Raw genomic sequence first — 23,723 nt, 5'->3', positions numbered from 1 at the left:
CCTTTCATTTATAGAATCGAGGAGTGAGAGGAGAACACATTGAAATGCACAACATCCTTACTGGTTGAACCAGGGATCCCAGTCTCTGAAAAAGGGGGTGGACTGAAAAAATGATGCTGAACAGGTAATAATGGGGTTGGGGTGCAAAGTGATGGCAGATGAACTGAATAAGTATTGTACGTCAATCTTATCTCTCGAAGGCACCAGCAGGAATATGGAAGTCCCAGATGTTAGTGCTCAGAATGTGTGAAGTTACGTTACACGGGAGAAGGTTCTTGGGAAACAGAGATGGTCTGAAGGTAAATAGGTCACCTGGACCAGATGGTGTACACCCCAGAGATCTGAAAGAGGTGACTGAAGAGATGTGGAGGCATTAACAATGATTTTTTCTAGAATCGTTAAGGAAATAAAATCCTAATAAGTTTTTTTCCTTCACTACTCCCCCTCTCGCAGTTTCACCTATCACCGACCACTTCTTCCACCCCTTCACCCTCACACTTCTTCCACCCCTCTCATCCTCACACTTCACTACTCCCGCTCTCGCGATTTCAACTGTCACCGACCACTTCTTCCACCCCTTCACTCCCGCACTTCTTCCTCTGACGTCTCATCTTTTTTTCCCCCCAGTCCTGATGAAGGGTCTCTGCCCGAAACGTCGACTGTTTACTATTTCCCATATGTGCTGCCTGGCCTGCTCGGTTCCTTCAGCATTTTGTGTTTGCGTTGCTTGGATTCCCAGCATCCACAGATTTTCTCCTGTTTTGGATAAAACCGAAAGCGGGGTCATATAATACAGCAAGAAAACAGTGGGAAGTTAGAGGATTGGAAAGCTTTTAGATAACCAACAGGAGACAACAAAAAACACACAGGAGAGACAAGATGATAAATTAAGGTAAGTGAGCCAATCATATCAAGTATCAAAAGTTGCTCAGATATATAAAGAGTAAAAGAGAGGCAAGAGTTGATATTGTACCGCTGGAAGATGATAGAGCAGTTAGTAATAGAGCAAAAAAATAGCGGCCGAATGTAACAAGTATTTTGTGTCAATCTTCACTGTGCAAGACACTAGCAGGATAAGACAGTAAGACATAGGAGCAGAATTAGGCCATTCAGCCCATCAAGTCTGCTCCGCAATTCTATCATGGCTGATCCCAGTTCTCACTCAACCCCATGCACCTGCCTCCTCGGCATATCCTGTAATGCCCTAACTGATCAACAAACTATTAGCTTCTGCCTAAAGTGCACCCACAGACTTGTCCCCCACCGCCGTCTGTGTCAGAGAATTCCACAGATTCACTGCTGTCTGACTAAATAAAATCCTCTTTAACTACTCTAAAAGGTCGCTCCTCAGTTTTGAGGCTGTGCCCTCCGTTATGGCTACCCCCACCATACGAAAAGTCCTTTCCTCATCCACGCTATCCAGCTCTTTCCACATTCCGTGGGATTCAGTGAGATTTAACACCCCCGACCCACATTTATTAAACATAAGTCAGTGCAGGAGTACAGGCCCAAGGCTGGAAACGCTCCTCGTATCTTAACCCCTTCATTCCCGGAATCATGTTCTTGAACATCCCCTGGACTCTTTCCAACGACAACACACCTTTTCTGAGATATGGGTCCCAAATATTCTAAGTGCGGCTTAAGTAGTGTCTTATAAACACCAGTATTATCTCCTTGCTTAGATATTCTACATCACTTTAAGTAAATGCCAGCATTGCATTTGCTTTCTTTACCACAGGCTCAACCTGTAAATTAACCTTCTGGGAGTCTTGCCCGAAGACTCATATTTCCTTCTGTATTTCCGCTTTTGAAGTTTTTCCCAATCAGATGCACCATTGTTCCTTTTCCCAAAATGCATTATCGTACATTTCGAAATATTGCATTACATCAGTCACTTTTTGCCCGTTTTTCAAATTTGTCTGTGTCCTGCTGCAATCGCATTGCTTCCTCAACATTACCAACGCCTCCACCAATCTTTGTATCATCCGCAAACCTTGCCACAAAGCCATCGGTTCCATTATCCAAATAATTGACAAACTGTGTGAAAAGTAGCGGACCGAATACTGACCCCGGAAGACCACAAGTCACTGCTGGCCAACCAGAAAAGGCCCTTTTTATTCCCACTCGCTGCCTCTTGGCTGTCAGCCATTCCTCTATCCATGCCAGTATTTATTCTGATTTTTATCCTGTCGAGCAGTCTCATGTGTGACACCTTATCAGATGCTTTCTGAAAATCCAAGTAAATGATATCCGCTGCCTCTCGTTTGTCCATCCTCCTTATGACTTCCTCGAAGATCTGTAACAGACTTGTCAGGCAAGATTTCCCTATGCAGAAACTATGAGGTTAGGCTAACTGGACTATAATTTGCTTTCTTTTGCCTTCCTCCCTCCTCAAAGAGCAAAATGACTTTTGCATTCTTCTGGTCCTCCGGGACCATGCCAGGATCCAGTGATTCTTGAGAAGTCATGACCACTGCGCCTGTTATCTCTTCAGCAACCTCTCTCAAGACTCCGGGATGTAGTCCATCTGGTCCAGGTGACTTATCCACTTTAAGAAACTGAGTTTGCCTGACACATTTCCATTTGTAATAGCAATGACACTCTTTCTGGCACACTACTAGTGTGTCTTCCATGGATCTTCAAAGATTATGGGGAGAAGGCAGGAGAATGGGTTTGAGAGAGATAATCAACTGGACAGGAAGGAATGGCTGAGCAGCCTCTGTCTGATATCTCATGCCTCGGTCTGGAGAAGAGGCCAGTGAGGTTGCATTAGGGTTAGGATATTGTTAGGGTATCCACGCCTGGATTATTGTATTCAGTTACAGGAAAGAGGACGCTAAGCTAGAATGAGTGCAGAAAAGATTTACGAGAATGCTGCCGATACTCGAGGGACTGAGTTCTGGAGAGAGGTCGGGCAGGTTGGGATTTCACACCTTGAAGTGCTGGAGATTGAGGCCGACATTATGCAGGTGTTCCAAACTATGTGTACAGAAATGGGGAATGTGCACAGTTGAGCGAACTCAGCCTTGTCTCCTTGTAGCGACTGAGGATGAGAGGTGACCTGATAGAGGTGTATAAGATAATGAGAGGCATTGATCGTGTGGATAGTCAGCGGTTTTTTCCAAGGGCTAAAATGGCTGCCACAGTGGGCACAGTTTTAAGGTGTTTGGAAATAGGTACAGAGGAGATGTCGGGGTACGTTTTTACACAGCGAGTGATAAGTGCATGGAATGGGCTCCGGCAGTGTTCGTGCAGGGGGAAACGACAGGGTCTTTTAAGAGACTCCTGGATAGGTGCATGGAGCTTAGAAAAATAGAGGGCTATGGGTAACCCCAGTAATTTATAAGGTAGGGACATGCTCAGCACAACTTTGTGGGCTAAGAGGCCTGTATTGTGCTGTAGGTTTTATATGTTTTTCTGTTTATTTTTCTTCACCCCCATTTTTGTAGAATCAACAACCAGAGAGCACCGGTTTTAAGGTGAGGGAGGATTGATTTAATAGGGATCCCAGGGGAAAATTATTAATCCACTCCCCCTTCCGGTTCATTGTTTAACTAACACGATGAGTGCACTCTCAGGTTGGCGGAGCAACAACTCAAATTACATCCGGATGGCATGAGCATCGATATCTTTAACTTTTATCTCCACCTTTTCATTTCATCAACCCACACGCCAGTCTCCGCCATTCTGTCTCCTCACTTCTCTCTCCTCCACTGCGGATCGTCTCCCTCTGGTTCCCCTTTACTTCCCCATTGTCCGCTCTCCTCTCCTATCAGTTTCCTCCTTTTCAGCCCTTTGCATTTTCCACCTACCACCTCACAGCGTCTCACTTCATCTCCCACCTCCCCCACCCACTCACCTTCACTCTTACCTGGCTTCACCTATCACCTACCAGCTTGGACTCTTTCCACTCCCCGCACCAACTTATTCCGGCTTCTACCACTTCCAGTCCTGATGAAGGGTCTCGGCAGGAAATCTCTGTTTTGCTTTACCCCCTCTATAGAAGCTACCTGACCTCCTGACTTCCTCCAACATTTTGTGTCTGTTACTCTGCATCTCCAACATCTGCAGAATCTCATCGGGACAGAGTGCAGAACGCAGAGACTACATCGGGTCTCACTAATGTCGAGGAGCCCACACTACCAAAACTGGAAACGATGGATAACCCCAACAGTCACGATGTCGAAAAGTTGCCTCATATGGAAGGACTGTTTGGGACTCTGACTCGTGGTGAGGAGAGTGGTTAGAGGCAGGTCTGGAACTTCATCGACTTGCAGCCCCTGCACTCCTCCTTACCGCTGTACACCTTTTGTGGACAACACTGCCACTTGGTGGTGATGTGCCACAATAACAGGACCCCCTGATTTGTGGACTCCATTGTCACCAGGTGGCTCTCTGCCGCAATAACGCTGAGCGACAGAAATGTGACGCTGCAGCCTGCTGAAATGTTTATTCAAGATTCAGGGTTGTTTAATTCCATTTCCAGCAGACACATGTAAATGATGTCGAAATAATTATTACTCCGGCTCCAATATAGCACGAAAACACAATAGTAACAACATATATCCACAGCTTATATACTGTGCACGGACTGATTGTATGTCCATAAAGTGACGCTCGGCATAGGATGCCTGCATATAAGATGACAGACAAGAAATGATAAAGTAGAGGTGTTTGGTGTTGTGGAAGGGTGGGTTAGAGGGTAGAGATAATTATCAGTTTTACTGCTTGGGAAAAGTAGCTGTCTCAGAGGCTGGTAGTCCTGCTGAGGATCCTGCGCATCTACCCGCCAATGAGAGTGAGATGAATAGTCCATGAGTGGGATGGGTGGAGGTAGATTGTGAAAATTAGATTGGTGCTTGATCTCAAGAGAGGGCATTTGGAAAATACTAATGAGATGCTTTTAGAGTAGCTTGTAATTGTGCCCTCTTGAGAAATGTTGATTCTGGATTGGGTGTTGTCCAAAGAACCAAATTTGATAAGGGAACTTATGGTAAAGGAACCATGTTGACGCTATGATCATAACATGTTGCAATTCACCCTGCACTTTGACAGGAGAAAGGTAAAACAAGATGCATCATTATTAGTAGGGTGAGGGGAACTACGGAGGCACAGGAGAGGAGATTACTAAAGTTGATTGAAGGGGACACTAGCAGGGATGATGGCAGAATAGCAATGGCTGGAGTTGCTCCACTTGACACACTCAGGGTTGAAGAGAAACACATCATATTCCAACTGCACAGCTCCAACCTGAAGGCATGAATATCGATTTCTCCTTCCAGTAAAAAAATTACTGCCCACCTTTCCTTCTACTTTCTCCCGTGTAACATAACTTTACACATTCTGACCACTGACATCTGGGACTTCCATATTCCTGCCAGTGTCTTCTACAGATAAGAGTGATGTACGATGCTTATTCAGTTCATCAGCCATCATCTTTCACCCTCACCCCATTAATACCTCTACAGCATCATTTTCCATTGGTTTGATATTCGCTTCTGTCTCTCTTTTACACTATATGTACCTGAAGAAAAAATAGTACCCTCTTTAATATTGCTGGCTAGCTCACCTAAGTATTCCATCTTTTCCTTCTTAATGATTTTAGTTGCATTCTGTTTGCTTTTAAAAGCTTCCCAATCCTCCAACTTCCAGTAATTTTTGTGCTGTGCCCTCTCTTTGTTTTATATGTTGTCTTTGGTTTCTCTTATCAGCCACGGTTTTGTCACCTTACCTTTAGAATACCACTTCCTCTCTGTGACTTCTGAATTGCTTCTAGAAATTCCAGCCATTGCTGCTCTGTTTTCAACCCTGCCCGTGTTCTTTTCAAATCAATTGTGAGAATTTTTTCTCTCATGCCTCTCAAATTCTCTTTATTCCACATCTGTCTTTAGTTTCTCCTTCTCTAATGTCGGGGTGAATTTGATCACATTAAGAACACTTGCCCCTAAGGGTTCTTTGGACTCAAGTGACCTAATTAATTCCAGTTCATTACTACACCCAATCCAGAATAGCTGATCCCCAAGTGGGCTCAACCACGAGCTGCTCTTAAAAAAAAGCATCTTGTAGGCATTCTAGGAATTCCTCCTCTTCAGACCAACACCATCCTAATTTTCCTAATCACCTGCATGGCAATCCCTCATGACTTTTGTAACATTGCCCTTTTGGCAGGCATTTTCTATCTCCCATTGTAATTTGTGGACCACATACTTACTACTGTTTTGGGGTCACTATACAATTCCCATCAGGGATTTTTTTGCACATATGCTGTTCCTTAATACTACCCACAGATTCTACACCGCCCAACCCTATGCCACCTGTTATCTAATGATATTATTTAATATTTCACCAACAGAGCCACACAACCCCACAGCCGGCTTGTTATTAAACTAAACATATAAATATCTGGGAAACAAGGGGACCTGCAGATGCAAGAAATCGAGAGAAATTCACAGAACGTGCTGGAGAATCTCAGCAGGTCAGGCAGCATCTATGGATGGGAATCAACATTTCCGGCCATGACCCTTCTTTGGGCCTGTTGATAACCACGTATCTGAAAAATCAACAAGCAAAAACAACAGAAAGTAGTGCAATATTGGGAAAACCATTGACAACATTTATTTCAAGGCTTTAAAAAACTGTGGAACAGAGCTCAATAGTCATCAAATACAACAAAGGCAATAAACACTTCCATCAATACCGACATTGACTTTTTTTAATGAAAATATCTTAGTCCCATTTCAATCAGTAAAATTTACAAAGATAAGTAAGAACTGAAATGACAAGTTTAGAAAAGACTATTTACACTCAAACCCACTGAGATTAACACTACCTTGGACAGAAGGAGGAAGAGGAATAACAGACATGAGAAAAAAAATCACATAAGACCACAACACAAAGGAGCAGAATAGGCCATTTGGCCCATCGAGTCTGCTCCACCATTTCATCATGAGCTGATCCAATCTGCCCTTTAGTCCCATTCCCCCACCTTCTCACTGTAACCTTTGATGCCCTGACTACTCAGATACCTATCAATCTCTGCCTTAAACACACCCAATGACTTGGCCTCCACTGCTGCACGTGGCAACAAATTCCACAGATTCACCACCCTCTGACAAAAAAAAAATTCTCCGCATCTCTGTTCTGAATGGGCGCCCTGCAAACCTGACGTCATGCCCTCTTGTACTAGACTCCCCCGGTCACTCTCGCGATTGCATTCAGCAACGGGGGTGGACAAATATCCAGCCTACAGCTTATTGAAACTTTCTCCCCAATGTGAACCCGGTCGTGTGTTACAAGGTTAGATTACTGAGTGAATCCCTTCCCATATTCACAGCAGGTGAACGGCCTCTCCCCAGTGGAACACAATGTTGCAGCCTTGGTGGAGACGGTTGACAGAATCTCTTCCCAAAGCCTGAGCAGACGATCTGTGGTGTGAACTCGCTGGTGATTTAATAGATGAGATGATCGTGTGAATGCCTTCCCACATTCGCAGGTCGACGGCCTCTCCCCAGTGGAACTCACTGGTGTGCCAGCAGATCAGATGACTGAGTGAATCCCTTCAAACAATCTGAGCGGGTGAAATCCCTCTCTGCAGTGTGAACTGACTGGTGAGTCACTAGGTGAGATGATGTGGTGAATCCTTTCCCACAGTCTGAGCAGGTGAACGGCCGCTCCCCAGTGTGAACTAACTGGTGTGCTTGTAGGCTACCTAACTGTGTGAATCCCTTTCCACAGTCTGAGCAGGTGAACGGCCTCTCCCCAGTGTGAACTCGCTGGTGTGTCTGTAGGTTGGATGACTGAGTGAATGTCTTTCCACAGACTGAGCAGGTGAATGGCTTCTCCCCAGTGTGAACTGACTGGTGTCTCCGTAGGTGAGATGCCTGAATGAATCCCTTCCCACAGTCTGAGCAGGTGAACAGCCTCTCCCCAGTGTGAACTCGCTGGTGACTCTGTAGGTTGAATAATCGAGTGAATCCTTTCCCACAGTCTGAGCAGGTGAACAGCTTCTCCCCAGTGTGAACTTGCTGGTGTCTCTGTAGGTTAGATGACTGAGTGAATCTCTTCCCACAGACTGAACAGATGAAATCCCTCACTGCAGTGTGAACTGACTGGTGAGTCACTAGGTGAGATGATGTGGTGAATCTCTTCCCACAGTCTGAGCAGGTGAACGGCCGCTCCCCAGTGTGAACTAACTGGTGTGTTTGTAGGCTACCTAACTGTGTGAATCCCTTTCCACAGTCTGAGCAAGTGAACGGCTTCTCCCCAGTGTGAACTCGCTGGTGTGTCTGTAGGTTGGATGACTGAGTGAATGTCTTCCCACAGACTGAGCAGGTGAATGGCTTCTCCCCAGTGTGAACTGACTGGTGTCTCCGTAGGTGAGATGCCTGAGTGAATCCCTTCCCACAGTCTGAGCAAGTGAACAGCCACTCCCCAGTGTGAACTCGCTGGTGACTCTGTAGGTTGAATGATCGAGTGAATCCTTTCCCACAGACTGAGCAGGTGAACAGCTTCTCCCCAGTGTGAACTTGCTGGTGTCTCTGTAGGTTAGATGACTGAGTGAATGTCTTCCCACAGACTGAGCAGGTGAAATCTCTCACTGCAGTGTGAACTGACAGGTGAATCAGTAGGTGAGATGATGTGGTGAATCCCTTCTCACAGACTGAGCAGGTGAATGGCCTCTCCCCAGTGTGAACTCTCTGATGTACCTTCAGTTCAGATGACTGAATGAATCCCTTCCCACAGTCTGAGCAGGTAAACAGTTTCTCCCCAGTGTGAATTCTTTGATGGATCTTCAGTTTAGATGAGCAAGTGAATCCCTTCCCACAGTCTGAACAGGTAAACGGCCACTCCCCGGTGAGAACTCGCTTGTGAGCCATTAGGACAGATGACCGAGTGAATCCTTACCCCATAAATTCAGCAGATGACCAGCCTCTGCCCAGTGTGAACTGACTGGTGTGTCCACAGGTGGGAAGACTGACTGCATCCCTTCTCACACACAGCACAGGTGAATGGCCTTGCCCAGTGTAAACTTGCTGATATACATTCAGTTGAAATGACCGACTGAATCCATTCCCACTGTCTGAGCAGATGAATGGTTTCCCCCCTGATTAAAATGATGGACATGCCAGTAAGTCAGATGACCGAGTGAATCCCTCCCCACAGTCTGAGCAGGAAGGATGATCGAGTGAATCCCTTGCTCCATTTCTTAAATATCTGGACAGAGACAGCAAAACTATATTCGAGATTTCCGTAGACAAATTTCTTGTCATTTGTAACCTGTAAAAAGATTTTAAGAATCCATCAATGGGTGCAGGACAACATTTCAGATCACGTGAGTTGTCAAGGTGTGAACTGACATCACACTGTTACAGTGAAGTTCAACACAATTTGGATGGAGAAATCATCTTCTAACTGGGCACAGTGCTGGTATCTGGAATGAGCATTGAACGCTCTGATGCTCTTCCTGTCTCTCTAAGAATGGGGCATTTCTGCCATCTCCAATCTGTGACTTGGCTCAGTTTGACTCTCTCCATTGGTATAATTCCCTGTTCCCACTGAGCTGCATGGGTGCCTGGCCCCACAGTAACTGAAACACTCTCACACAAATAGCCGGCAGTGTATTCCACGCACCCACCACACTCTGTGTAAAATACTTACCCCTGACATCCCCTCGGTATCTACTTCCAAGCACCTTAAAACTATGTCCTCTCGTGTTAGCCATTTCAGACCTGGGGAAAAAAAACTGGCTATCCACACGATCAATGCCCCTCATCATCTTATACACCTAAAAACGGCTCAAAACATAAACAAGGAAAATGTACACTGCTTTGACGATTTCTTAGAAGTATACAACATTATGAGGGTATAGATAGGATATATTCAAGCAGCTTTTTCCACTGAAGTTGTGTGGGATGACAAACAGAGGTCATAGGTAAGTGGGGAAGGTGAAAATTTAATGGGAACATGTGGAAAAGCTCTTCACCGGTCGTGACAGTGTAGAATGAGATGAATATAAGTAGTGAAAATGAGCTCAGTTTCACCATTTAAAGGAAGTTTGGATGGGAGCCTGGATGGTAGGGATATGGAGGGTGATGGTCCTGGTGCAGGTATTTGCATTAGACAGCTTAAATGTTTTTTGGCATTGACTAGATGGGCCAAATATCCTGTTTCTGGACTGAACTTCTCCATGTTTCTGGGACAAAGAAGCTGGCCAAACTTGTTTGGATGGGAAAAGGTAGGAGTGACAACGGAGCAGCAATGGCTGGAGTTTCTGGGAGCTACTCGGGAGCTGAGTGATCGATACATCCCAAAGAAGTGGAAGCATTGGAAAGGCAGGAGGACATATCCGTGACTGAAATGAGAAGCCAAAGCCAACATAAAAGCCAAAGAGAGGGCAAACAAAAGAGCAAAGACTATTGGGAATCTTTTAGAAACCAACAGCAGACAACTTAAAAAAAAAAGCCAGATGAGCTCAGGGCGTGGAATCCTGATATTGTAGTCATTAATGGATCTTGGTAGCACCCAACAGTCAGAGGCATTTGGAGGAACAAAATATCCGGGGCCTCAATATCTCTTGAAAAGCAAGGTTCCCTGCACCTGTAACTTTTCAACTTTTATTTTGACAGGCACATACAATCTCCACATCCTCAAAATTTCACTTCTGAAGGCCTCCCACTTACAAGAACTCTGTTGCCAGGAATGAGCCTGTTCCAAACCACACTTGTCAGATGTTTCGGATACCATCAAAATTGACCTTTCTCCAATTTAGAATCTCAACCCATGATCCAGACCTCTCTTTTTCCATCTTTACTTTGAATCTCATGGCATTATGATCACAAATTCTGTCACCAGCCCTGGATCATTTCCTAACAGCTTATTGTTCACTTCTATATCAGAGATTCTACATACTGATTAAGGGCACATTTGACAAACTTTACCCCATCTAGTCCTTTTACAGTATGGGAGTCCCATTCAATATATGGAAAGTTAAAATCACTTACTGAATCAACCTTTGTTTATTGGCATGGTCCGCAATCTCTCTACAAAGATGTTCCTCTAAATTCCTCAGACTGTTGGGTGCAACCAAATTCCAATAATAGCTACAATATCATAATTCCCTGTCCTGAGCTCATCGGGCTTTCCTACGATGCTTCTTGCATTGTGATATACACAGCTCAGCACATTCATCACACTATGCTCAATCATTTGATTGCTGACCCTATCTGAGGTCTGAACAACATCTGACTGGTGTCAAGAAAACAAACTCTCCCTCATTGTCACAAAAACAAAGCTGATTGTGGATTACAGGAGGAATGGAGACAGGCTAACCCCTGTTGACATCAATGGATCTGGGTTTAAGAAGGTGAACAGCTTTAAATTCCTCAGCATAAACATCACCAAGGATCTCACATTGTGTGTACATACCGGCTGTGTTGTGAAAAGAGCACAGCAGGCCCTCTTTCACCTCAGATGGTTGAACAAGTTGGGGACGGGGACCCAAAATCCTGAGGACATTCTACAGGGACACAATTGAGAGCATCCTGACTGGCTGCATCACTGCCTGGTATGGGAACTGTGCTTCCCTTAATCGCAGGAAATGGCAGAGAGTGGTGCAGACAGCCCAGCGCATCTGTAGATGTGAACTTTCCACTATTCAGGACACTTACAGGGACAAGTGTGTCAAAAGGCCCAAAGGATATCGGGTACCAAATTCAACACAACTACAAACTGTTCCTGCTGCTACCATTCAGGAAACGGTACCACAGCAAAAGGACCAACAGGCTCTGGGACATCATCTTCTACCAGCCCATCAGACTGATTAATTCATGCTGATGCAATTGCATATCTATGTTATACTGACTGTTCTATGCACAAACTATTTATTATAAATTACTATAAATTACACATTGCACATTTAGATGGAGATGTAACGTAAAGACTTCTACTCCTCATGTATATGTATGTAAGAAAGTCAATTCAATTCAAATCACCCTCTCCACTATCTGTCCTGTCATTCTGGCTCCCATTCCCCCTACAAATCATTTTAACCACATCAGCACCCCCCTCCACCACACTTGCTCTCGCAGCCTTACCACTAGGTTATTAGTCCCCTTCCTGTTCTGTTCCCCTAACTAATGAATCCCCTATCACTCCTTTGACTTTCCTCTGCCAGGTAATCCACCCCAACAGTTTCTAAAGTGGTCCACCTGTTGCTGTGTTGGATAGCAACAAGAGTACTCGGCGATGGCTATTTAACCTCATTCCCCTTCCTGATTCTCACCCAGTTGCCTGTGTCCTGCACCTTGTGTGTAACTCACCTCTCTTCATGTCATATCTATCACCCCCTCCAACTCCTGGATGATCCGGAATTCATCCATTTCAAGTTCCAACTCCTTAAAGTGCAGGGTTACAAGCTGCAGCTGGATGCACATCTTGTAGGTGAGGGTATCAGGGACACTGGAGGTCTCCCCACCTTCCCACCAATGTCCCCTCTAATTTGTAATGACCAGTGTGCACATAAATCATGTACTGTGCATTTTTTTTACCCAGTGACATGTGCATAGTGAATTTTATACAGAGAGGTAATTAGTTTCACAGCCAGCAAATCACTGTTGATAAGTACTTTGATCTCCCGAGTTCGATCAAGTTCATCTGCACTCTCTCATAGCAAACTCTGTTAAGATTTGCAATTAAGATTTGTAATTAAGATTTGCACCAACACACTTGGTGGGTGTACCAATTCAAATAACATCTTGCAATAGTAATGCATGGGGTGTACGATGAATAAATATACGGTTGTAACCCAAGTCAGTCAACTTGTCAGGTGGTGGCAGTGCTTACGTGCCTTCCCTTTGACAACAGGAGCTCAAACTCCTGCAGGAGAATGTGCAATAAACTGTGGTGTCAATAAGAAGCTGTTCTCTCAAGTTTTATTCAGATTCAGCTTTAACATTTGGCATCATGAACAGGATCTCAATATGCAGAGCACCGAGCAGATGGGCTGAGTAAGCATCTGGACCACTCTGGGGACCGTGGAGGCTGACCGGGTACCCAATAGGTAATTTTCATTTGTCACTCACCGTCAGTTCCTTTGGACGTACGGTGCCTCGCCCAAGGCTGATCACATACCTTAACAGGATCGGGAAAAAAATCTGTCTGGAGACTCGTATAAGGTAGGCAAAATTTTTACTAAGTGGGCAGGAGGCAGTATTGGATAAAATTTATTAAGTGGCCAGGAGGCGGTACTGGGTAAACTTTACTAAGTGGGCAGGAAGCAGCCAAGTCAGGTAAATTCATCAATTGAGCAGGAAGTGCCTGCCGGGTAAATTTATCTGATTGTTAATTGAGCAGGAGGCTTTGTGCCCGATAAATTAATGAAAGATAATCGGTTAATTGCAGTCGATTGATACGAGTGTGCCAGGAGCAGCCCTACACAATTTTATGTGAGAGTTTTCCAGACAAGGAAAAAGATTTTCAAATGTTGAGTGCAGCACTCAAAATGTGGCCACGGACGGAGGGGGGTGGGGGAGCCTGCATTATTACCTCATGAGAACAAGCAGTAAATCTGATATGGAAAAAGAACTGAGGAAAGAAGTGGAAATTGTTGAAAAGGGAATGGAAGGAAAAGGCAGATGTAAAATGGAACTTTGCCAGCTATGCCACTGATGGCCTAGTGGCTTCAGCGTTGGACTTCGAGGCGAGAGGTCCCGAGTTCGAATCCAGCCGACTCCCTTGCACACTTTCATCTGTGCTGGGTTAGAGCTGGTGAACAAAATAACTCACCCAGCAGAAGTTACTGCTGTAACTTGCCTTGTACATGATTTCCCAACACCGCACAGCAGCGTGGAAGGAAATCCTCGGCTAACTGGAAAAAATTCTGAATGTGACATACCTTTAAAGTGGAACAGTATATTATCAGCAAGTTGGAGGAATAACGCATGTGAGAAAGGGATAGAGGTATGTACTGCAGAAGGAACGCCAAAGGTTGGGAGACGCTAAAAGCGGAGCGTGAATGGGTGGATGGGCGCCGAAAACGAGAGCAGGAAAAACAACGTAAGCAAACCAAGGCCGGCCCAGATAGGAGGGAAGGGTAGGAACGTCAGTCTAAAGTTTGAACTGATAGGGAAACATGGGATTCCGAACCCATGTCTGGCATATTGACCCTGGATGGCACTTTCACAGGAGACCAAGCCTTTAAACTGGGGGGACAAATACCCATTAATAATGATTTACTGCTCCAATGCTTACAAAGTTAGCCAACATTATTAATACAAATAATATGGATTGGCCTGACAATGACCAAAATCGAATGTGACGAGCTTTGACATATTATTAGGACCCGACTTTTAAATCCTGATCAACCCCAGAACTAATATTCTCCTGTTTGATTCTTACTAAGAGAGAGAGGGGGCAGAACTATTTGACTAGGCAGCATGTTTACACTTGCTCGCAGCTTGTGTTTATATAGTGTTATGATACCAGCCCTCTCCTTCCTGAGAATCGCAAGATCGCTATTAATTCAGGTCTTGGACCCAGGAAAAGAAAGAGAGACAACGCAACGGATTTGACCATTCTTTCTTGGAGACACCTTTGTGGATTGCGATTCTATGCTACGTGCCAGCTATCATGGCTACATGGACACCCTCGGGCAATGTGGGGTGGGGATTGTATCATCCCACCTTGACTGACATCTACAACTCCGCAAGTCAAGATAAAAAGGGGACTGCAGGAGGCAGTACCCTAGCGATGCACCAGAAGGAGACACCATCGCTTATCGCTCCCGTGATGACGGGAAGCTATTCGGAAGCCACGTGTGGTTCGTTTCCCCTAGCCTGGGGAGCAAGTGGCTGATAACACCGAAAAGGACTTCGAACTGACAATGGGGAACCCACGTTCCCGATTCAACGATTTGAGTCCAAAAGGCTGGCAAGTTTATTTTCTCACCAAAAATTCTCTCTCTCTCCAACATGTGAAATCCAGCGGTCCCCAAAAGGCTAAAAGCCTGCATGAACTCCAGAGACTTTGATATTTCTATCGGACAATATTTTTACCTCTAGACAAACGATAGAGCTACTTCTTATTGTTGATTATTACTATACCCGCGCTTTAGATTGAGTAGTGACGACGTATATTATCTGAATGTTTGTATTAACCTTACTTTTGTGCCCCTTTATAAATAAAAACGTTTAAAAATAGTACCATCAGACTTCAGCGGACCTCTCTATCTTTGCTGGTAACTGACCCAGTTATGGGGTACGTAACAATAGCTCACAGTTTGTTTTATTTAAGCAAGGACAGTCACAAACACAGTCAGCCAGAGAGAAAGAAAGAAGATGGAAGGTTCGAAACAAACGACCTAGTGGCCAAAGGTCACTGTTTGGGCTCTCCTATGCCCACAAGGGTGGGTTGATTATTGATTCAGTGTATACCGAATGTGTGATTGTCGCTTTGTTTGATCCATTGGAGTGGATCTGTTGGTTTGGGAGTATCCTGTGAGGACCACTTGTGCTAACCCTTGCCTGGGGGTGGTAATTCACTTGAAGAGGTAGCCCTGGGACCAATCACTGTTGGTGATAATTCGTATAATCCATATGGGGATTTTGTTGGAGTATCTCGTGGCTACCACTTTTGTTAACCCTTAGCTGGATTCGGGTGTGTTATGTGGTAACCACTTGTGAGAAGGGATATTCTGTGGAAATCACTGTCGGTAATACTTTGTGGTTGGATCTGGATTGGGAGTACCTTGCGGAAGCTACCTGTGTGTTAACCCTTGCCTGGGTGGTAGTTCCTTCTGAAGACAGTACTCCTGTGATAAGCTGCTTCTGGTGATAATTCGTATGAGGATTTAGAACAACAACGGATAAGACCTGCAGCGACTGTTATCTTGTTTTACCACTGTGGAATTTGTGGAATTCAACGTAATTGCCTTCTCCTGACATTCACCTTGGATTACAAATATCTCTCTCTCGTCATTGATTCCGTGGATGAACTGAACTTTAATACTTTACCATCTCAAGACTTTAACCTTGGTATTCCCTGAGCTGAGTGGTTTGGGAGTTATACTTACACATATGTGTACTCATAACACTTTTAAACTTTTGATTATTTTGCTTAATTTGTTATATTATAAGTAGATACGAATAAAGACAGTGGTTTTAACATCAAAACCAGAGTCCAGGTGTGGACTATAGCTGCTGGTTCAATTAAACCTTAACAGTGGTGTTTGTATCTATGTCTTTAAGAGGGCTTACCCCAGCACACAGGGGCCCCTATGTTAACACCTTTCTGTCTCTCTGTCACAACTGGGCCAAGCAGGTAGAACCAGGGGCCTGCTGGGTTTGTGCCGAAATTCCTCAGTATGGGAAAAGTATGATTCAAATGTCAGTAATCCCGCTCAGCTACAGTGAGGAACTCTCAGCCTGGGCTTTTTCAAATAACACCTGGGGAAGAGAGTGAGGAACTGTGGTCCAGTCTGTGATGACTGTGGCTGTCAATGTTTTGAGGGATGGCATCTCAGGCCCCCACCAAACGGAACTTACGACACTGGGAAACATTCATCCTGGCCATACCTGCAGGAGCCCTGCAGCGGAGAGGAATAACTGAGACTGAGCGATTTTGGATGATCGCTTTTCTCTCCTATGGTGTAGCCAGGAATTCACGAGAGATAATCAATTTGGATACAGCACTTGAGGAGCTGGCCACAATACTGTAGGGGCCCTGACAGAACACAGGCCCAAGTAACAGAAATATCCACTGAAATGATTGCAATCCGGCAAACAGTCGTACAGAATCGTACGGCTTTAGATTGTATCCCAGCTGAGAAAGGGGGAACCTGTGCTATTATTGACACAGAATGCTGCGCCTATATCCCTGATGAGTCTACTAACGTTACATCCCTCTCCGAGCACACTGCCAAGGAGATTGACAGCATCAAGGGAATAGGGCAGGATTTACACGGGTTCACCGAAGGGTCGAAATGGTGCTCTTCGAAGGCCTGTTCGGTAATATGTGGGGCATGATATTGCATTATGTCCTAAAAGTTGTACATATCATTGTTCTAACTACTGATGTATGCCGTTTTTACCCACTGAGAAGTCAAAGCTCTACTTGGTTGCTTTCTCTGTAAAACGTTACTGCGTTGTTGATCATGTAATGATCTAAAGGAGGGAATGATAAAGTATGTAAAAGTGTTAACACTTCGTTAAACAATTGCAGCCTGTTTTTCTGAAAGAAACTGCTGATGATCAACAGATGTACTAAGCCATGCTGAGCCATATTTCTTCTTGAGGGTAGCTAGCTAGGGTTTCAGGATGCTTATCTCCTTGTGCACTCATGTGCAGAGTTAAGACAGCTTCAGTCTGTTCTGTGTGTGCAAGCCATTATGACTATTTTGTAACTTGTCTTTAGGGGCTGTCATAGTAAATAACTTTTGGCTCCAGCCTGTCCTGTGTAGGGAGTATCTGGACAGATATATCTGTGGTGTGAGGGGAATTCGTGGATTGGGTGGGAACAGTCACAGTCTGTTCCTGTCTGAGTGACTAACTGAGTGAGCCCTGGGTGCTTGGAATAAAGAGTTTGTACTATACGCTCTCTGAGTGACTTAATCCGGATTCGACTTCGACAGAATGGGAGTGGTCTTAAAGGGCTGGGCTGCTGGAAGCACATTACCAGACCTGGACTGATTGCAACTGTGTCTGACAGAAGCATAACTGGTTATTCTGGGCACATTCAGTCTCCCTCTAACTATTTCCAACCTTATATTTTACAGGTATATAATGTCCAAAGGACCTGTGTTTGAGTAAATGAGACTCACTAAACTTTCTTATGACTGAATCACTGGGAACTCTGAGTCTCTTGATGCAGAGCTGTTCTCTCCAGTTGCTGTTCTCAGTCCTCAGGCCAGTTCACTTGTTGTTGTTCCCTCGTCTTCAGCAGTGGTTTGCTTCCAGTTGGGGTATTACTTCCAATAAACCTCTCACCGCAGGTCTAACTTTAACCAGAGAGATAATGAAGCACGTTAACATTAAAAAGGAGAACCAAACATTTCTGCTTAATGTTACTAAGAATAAAACTCACTGAAATTTAAACATTGAAGGCAGATATAATGATCTCAGTGAATAATCTTTTATTGTCCCTCACACATCACAAAATGATATGGGATAAGGAGGAGCCATCATTCAGTCAGGAACAGAATGAGGTGATTCGATCCATCTAGTCTGCCCCACCATTTAACCATGGCTGATTTTTATTCCAACACCATATTCCTGCCTTCCTCCTGTAATCCTGAGCTACTCACCAATCATGAATATATTAATCTCTGTCATAAATATACCCAATGGCAGCCTCAACCAACCTCTGCGGCAACAAATTCCACAGATCAGACATCTTTTAGCCAAAAAATTCTTCTCATCTCAGTTTTAAAGGGAAGCATCTTTATTCTGAGACTGTGCTGTCAGATCACAGACTCTACTTCTAATGGAAACATCCTCTCCATGTCCACTGTATCCAGGCTTTTCAGCATTCGGTAGGTTTACTTAACCATACATCCCTCCACCACCCACACCGTCCCTCTGAACTCCATTGAGCACAGGTCCAAAACAATCAAATGCTCCTCATACATAACATTGATTATTCCTGAGATTATTCTAGTAAACCATGTTAGCAACAATTGTACTGAAAACATTTCCAGGAATAAGAGATAAATTGGTACCAGGATAATATACAGTGTCAGCTGTGGTTTCTGTACTGTTCTACTAGCACAGAATGAGCCATTTCCATTTCCAGGTTAATTTTTGGAAATATAAACCATTCCAAGGTAAATGTAATAAAAAGAAACTAGAGTTATCAGAAATGCTCAGCAGGTAAGGAACAGCTTTGGGAGAGGAACAAACTTTACAATTCAGGTTAATAATGTTTCGTCAGAATGACTTCCAACATTTTCAGTTTTTATTGCAGATCTCCTGCAACTTGAGATTCTGCCTGATTTGCACCAACTGACAGACAGGTGACAGTGAGGGGAGATTTCCAAACACAGTTTGAACACCAAACTGTCTATTTCTACTGTTGTAAAAATGGAACTGCCCATTTACTCATAACCTGTCCCTGTGAGGATGGAATGGGAACTCATCCTCTCCTCAGACTGGCAGTCATTGCTTCCAAAGGAACTCCAAAAACAAATATCTGCTCCCAGACCAGAAATACTTGCTCAACACCTCATAAGCACAAGCAGCTCGATCCTCGCGTCCATTTTACCTGGATCAAAAACTATGATATCCCAGGACCCAACCTCACAGAGTCACACAGCTTAATCTGCCACTCACCGACCCTGAGAGTCTCACACATTGTCCTCCCATCTCACACTGGGTAGTGCAATCGGGGATTTCCCCACAACCAATGTCCAGCTGCTCAAAATTTCTGCTTCATTGCAGAAGGATGACCATTCAGCCCCATCTGTAGAAGCACTAACCAAAGTCAAAGCCAACACAGGACTAGAGTCCAAGCAGCAACTCTCCCAGTACTCTTTGCTGATTGTAATATGATGCAGTGTGTCAGCCAGTCACAGTTCAAAAACTAGTACTCCCACACCAATCCACAACAGAACTGGTACCTGATGACCCTCTAACTTTCCAGCTGACAAAAACTGATTCAGGAGATAACTCAGTGAGGATGAAAGTGTGAAAGAATACTTCACAATGAAGACAAGAAAGATTGCCAATATATATCATTGCAGAGGTATGATACAGGGTGGACCAAGGTTGACCCAGATAGTTGATGCATGTCACTGAAGTTGGTGGGAGAGAGACTGGACAGAGGTTGAACAAGATGGGCAGGGAATGAGCAGATGGAACCAGGTGGAGCAGAAAGCAAGGACGATCAATTATGGTTCTCCAGCAATACACAGATACTGAATTAATAGTACACACTACTGCATAGAGGATCTTAAAATGACAAAGTTAGAACAAACAACAAAAACATTGGCATTTAAACTTTGACCGTCACCAAATTTTTTATCAACACACCATAGAAAGTTTCCCATTCGGACACTTCACGCTTTGCATGGTAACTGCTTCGCCCATGACTGCAAGGAATGGCAGAGACCTTTGGATCCAGATCAGCAGATCACAGAAACCATTCTCCCCCTAGACTTCCCAGTCCCTCAGGAAAGCAGGTAGTGAAATCAAAGACTCCCACAACCTGGGTCGTTCTTGCTCATCCACCCCAATCCAGGAGAAGACAACAGCCATAAAACTCAAGGACAAATGTGAGGAGGCTCAGGAAGTGAGACAGTTGAGGGAAGTTAAAGGGACTCAGTGGCCAACATCAGACTCCCCAAGACAACATGGAGGAAGCATCACCTCACATCCGGGGACTCTGACCACACACCACATGATCTTGAGTCACTAACCAGAAGGCGGGGTAGATCTGCAGTAAACAGCATCACGTGACCTGTTGGTGGGTCTCCCATTTCAACTCTGTGGAAATAAACAGCCTGGGCTCCTGGTTTGGATCGTTCAATGCAGATTAAGTGAAATCCACATTTTTTTGAAGAGCCCAGATAATTGGAAAATAAATGAGTAATTGGCCCTCAGTTCAGCACTCACAGCTAACATTGGATCTCCCTACTCGGGATCGGTCTCAATACTCACTGATGGGAAAACGATATCTTCGGCCCACAGACAGTGATCTGACCCCTGGCTTCCTGACCCAGGAGGGGAGGACCATTTCCCAATCCCGCAGACGATCCGCTTCAGTACTGAGCAGAAAGGAAAACACCACCCAACCGGAGACAGTGAGCATGCGCGAAGAGATTGTTACATCTGTGGATAAATGAGAGGGGCAAACAGGATCACGTGACTGGTGGGGTCTCCCACCCCAGGCAGAGAGTCCAGCTACCAACCACTCTGTGGAAAGAGACAAACTTGCCGCTTACATCTCGTCTCACCTTAAATGTATTAGACATTTCAACCCCCAGGAAAAATACATTGTCTGTCCACACAGATTCATAATCAGGTTTATTATCACCAGCGTGTGGTGTAAACTTTGTTAACTTTGCAGCAGCATTTCAATGCAATACATAATATAGAAGAAAACAAAACAAAATAAAATTTAAAAAATTACAGTGTATGTATATCTGGGACCATTGCTCATAGTGATTGTTATAAATGACTTGGATGAGGAAGTGAAGGGATGTGTTAGTAAGTTTGCTGATGACACAAAGGTTGGAGGTGTTGTGGATAGTGTGGAGGGCTGTCAGAGGTTACAGCGGGACACCGAAAGGATGCAAAACTGGGCTGAGAAGTCACAAATGGAGTTCAACCCGGTTAAGTTTGAAGTTGTTCAATTTATTAGGTCAAACATGATGGCAGAATATAGCATTAATGGGAAGACCCTTCATAGTGTGGAGGATCAGAAGGATCTTGGGTTCTGAGTCCATAGGATACTCAAATCTGCTATGCAGGTTGACATCGTGGTTAAGAAGACATACGGTGCATTGACCTTTATTAATCGTGGGATTGAGTTTAGGAGCCGAGAGGTTTTGTTGCAGCTATATAGGACCCTGGTCACACTCCACTGTGCTCAATTCTGGTCACCTCACTACAGGAAGAATGTGGAAACCTTAGAAAGGGTGCAGAGGAGAGTTAAAAGGATGTTGCCTGGATTGGGGAGCATACATTATGAGAATAGGTTGAGTGAACTCGGCCTTTTCTCCTTGGATTGACGATGAGAGGTGACCTGATAGAGGTATATAAGTTTATGAGAGGCATTGATCATGTGGATAGTCAGAGGCTTTTTCCCAGGGCTGAATTGGTTACCACAAGAGGGCACAGATTTAAGGTGCTGGGGAGTACGTACAGAGGAGATATCAGGGGTGAGTTTTTTTAGTCAGAGAGTGGTGGAGAGTGGTGTAATGGGCTGCCAGCAATGTTTATGGAGGTGGGCATGATAGGGTCTTTTCTGAGATTTTTGTGTAGGTACTTGGCGGCACTGGAGAAAAACTAACTTAGAAAAATAGAGGGCTATGGGTAACCATAGTAATTCCTAAGGTAGGGACATGTCAGCACGACTTTGTGGGCCAAAGGGCCTGTACTGTGCTGTAGGTTTTCTATTATTCTATGAATAAATTACAAATTGTGCAAAAAGCAGAAATACTATATGTTTTAAAAGTGAGGTCGTGTTCAAGGGTTTAATGTCCACTTGGCTATCAGATGGCAGAGGGGAAGAAACTGTTCCTGTATCACTGAGTGTGTGACTTCAGGCTTCTATACCTTCCTCTCTGATGGTACCATTGAGAAAAGGTCATGCCCTGGGTGCTGGAGTTCCTTAATAATGGACGCTGCCTTTCTGAGACACTGCTTCTAATCCTTTGGTAATCTTATAAACGTCTATTCAGTCTCACCCCAGCCGGCACGGCTCCGGAGAAAACAACATAAGATTGTCCAACCTCCCGTTAAAGCTCAGGCCCTCTAATCCAGGCAATATCCTGGTAAACCTCTTCTGCGCCCTCTCCAAAGTCCCGACATCCTTCCGAGAATGGGAGCGACCAGAACTGTAAGAAACACTCCAGATGTGGCCTAATTAATCTTATAAAGCTGCAACACAACTTCCCGACTTTTGAACTCAATGATAAAGACAACCACACTATTTGCCTTCTTAACCACCCGATCAATCTGTGCGGACTCTTTCAGGGAGCGATGATCTCGGACTCCAAGATCCCTCTGATCATCAACACTCTTCAGGGTTTTGCATTTAACAGTGTACTGTCTCATACATTCGACCTACCGAGCTGCCAAGGTGATCATCACTAATCAAATCTCACTGAGATTTCTCAGGTCCTGTTGAATTTATTGCCAAGTGTGCAAGTACGGGAAGGTACAGGGACAGAGAAACACTGACTTGTGGCAGCATCACAGGCAAGTACATTCAGATAACACACGGAACACAAATTGTACAATTCTCTGTCAGTAACAATATGGAAATATGTTTTACTTCATCTTGCTAATAGGACCAGAACAACAGGGGCTGAGCGGCGGCTCATCTCAGACGGCTCGGTGTGAAGGTCTCACAACCCGGACCGACCCCGGCAGATTCTGTGAAGGAAGCGAGGCGAGGCCGCCAGTTCGGGAAAGTTCATCCCCTCCCCCTTCAGGTTTCCCCGATCACCTTGTGTTTCTCTCTCCCTCCCCACCCCCACCTTTTATTCTCCAGTGCTGCCGAAGGGTTTCGGCCGCTAATGTCGACTGTACTCTTTTCCTAGATGCTGCCCGGCCTGCTGAGTTCCTCCAGCATTTTGTGCGCGTTGCTCGCATTTCCAGCAACTGCAGAATTTTTCTTGTTTGAGTTCGGGAAAGTTAACTCACTACCCAACGTCAGAACTCCCCGATCGGTACCGGCTTCAATACTCACCGAAGGAAAATTGTTGGTGTTGCCCCGCAGAGAATAATCCGTCTCCGGCTCCCCGTCCAAGGGGGCGGGATCCCCCTCCCCATCCCGATCTCACCGCCGACCCGCTTTCACAAAGAACGAAAAAACAGCACTACCTAGCCCGGGAATGTGAGCATGCGCAATGTGCTAATTGCGTCATCAGGCGGTGGGCGGGGCCTCGGAAACAAACCCATAGATGTTTCCGATCTGCGGTAAAACGGGATCACGTGACGAGTGAGGGTCTCCCACGTTACCCGGTGACTGTTCCTCGCCCTTCACACACTGCCCTGCCCACCGCCGCA

The 23,723-nt window shown here is 44.9% G+C and overlaps 1 protein-coding gene across 3 annotated transcripts; it reads right to left on the bottom strand.

Annotated features, from left to right (window-relative positions):
* Positions 1-6,592: 6,592 nt before the first annotated feature.
* Positions 6,593-23,518, bottom strand: LOC140723311 (uncharacterized). 3 transcript variants are annotated; one of them, XM_073037917.1, is made up of 3 exons: positions 23,404-23,518; positions 17,813-17,989; positions 6,593-9,276 (listed from the first exon to the last, which is right to left on the bottom strand). In XM_073037917.1, exon 3 carries the CDS (start codon positions 8,874-8,876, stop codon positions 7,518-7,520), a length of 1,359 nt encoding a protein of 452 aa, XP_072894018.1. In that variant the 5' UTR covers positions 8,877-9,276; positions 17,813-17,989; positions 23,404-23,518; the 3' UTR covers positions 6,593-7,517. The 3 variants fall into 3 exon arrangements, with proteins under 3 accessions (XP_072894018.1, XP_072894019.1, XP_072894020.1); XM_073037918.1 differs by having other exon boundaries at positions 17,813-17,985; positions 23,404-23,469; XM_073037919.1 differs by lacking the exons at positions 17,813-17,989; positions 23,404-23,518 and adding an exon at positions 9,658-9,767.
* Positions 23,519-23,723: the final 205 nt, after the last annotated feature.

This window comes from Hemitrygon akajei, unplaced genomic scaffold, assembly GCF_048418815.1.
Source record: "Hemitrygon akajei unplaced genomic scaffold, sHemAka1.3 Scf000108, whole genome shotgun sequence".
Taxonomy (NCBI): domain Eukaryota; kingdom Metazoa; phylum Chordata; class Chondrichthyes; order Myliobatiformes; family Dasyatidae; genus Hemitrygon; species Hemitrygon akajei.
The sequence above is the reverse complement of the archived record's forward strand: the minus strand, read 5'-3'. Positions and strand labels throughout refer to the sequence as shown.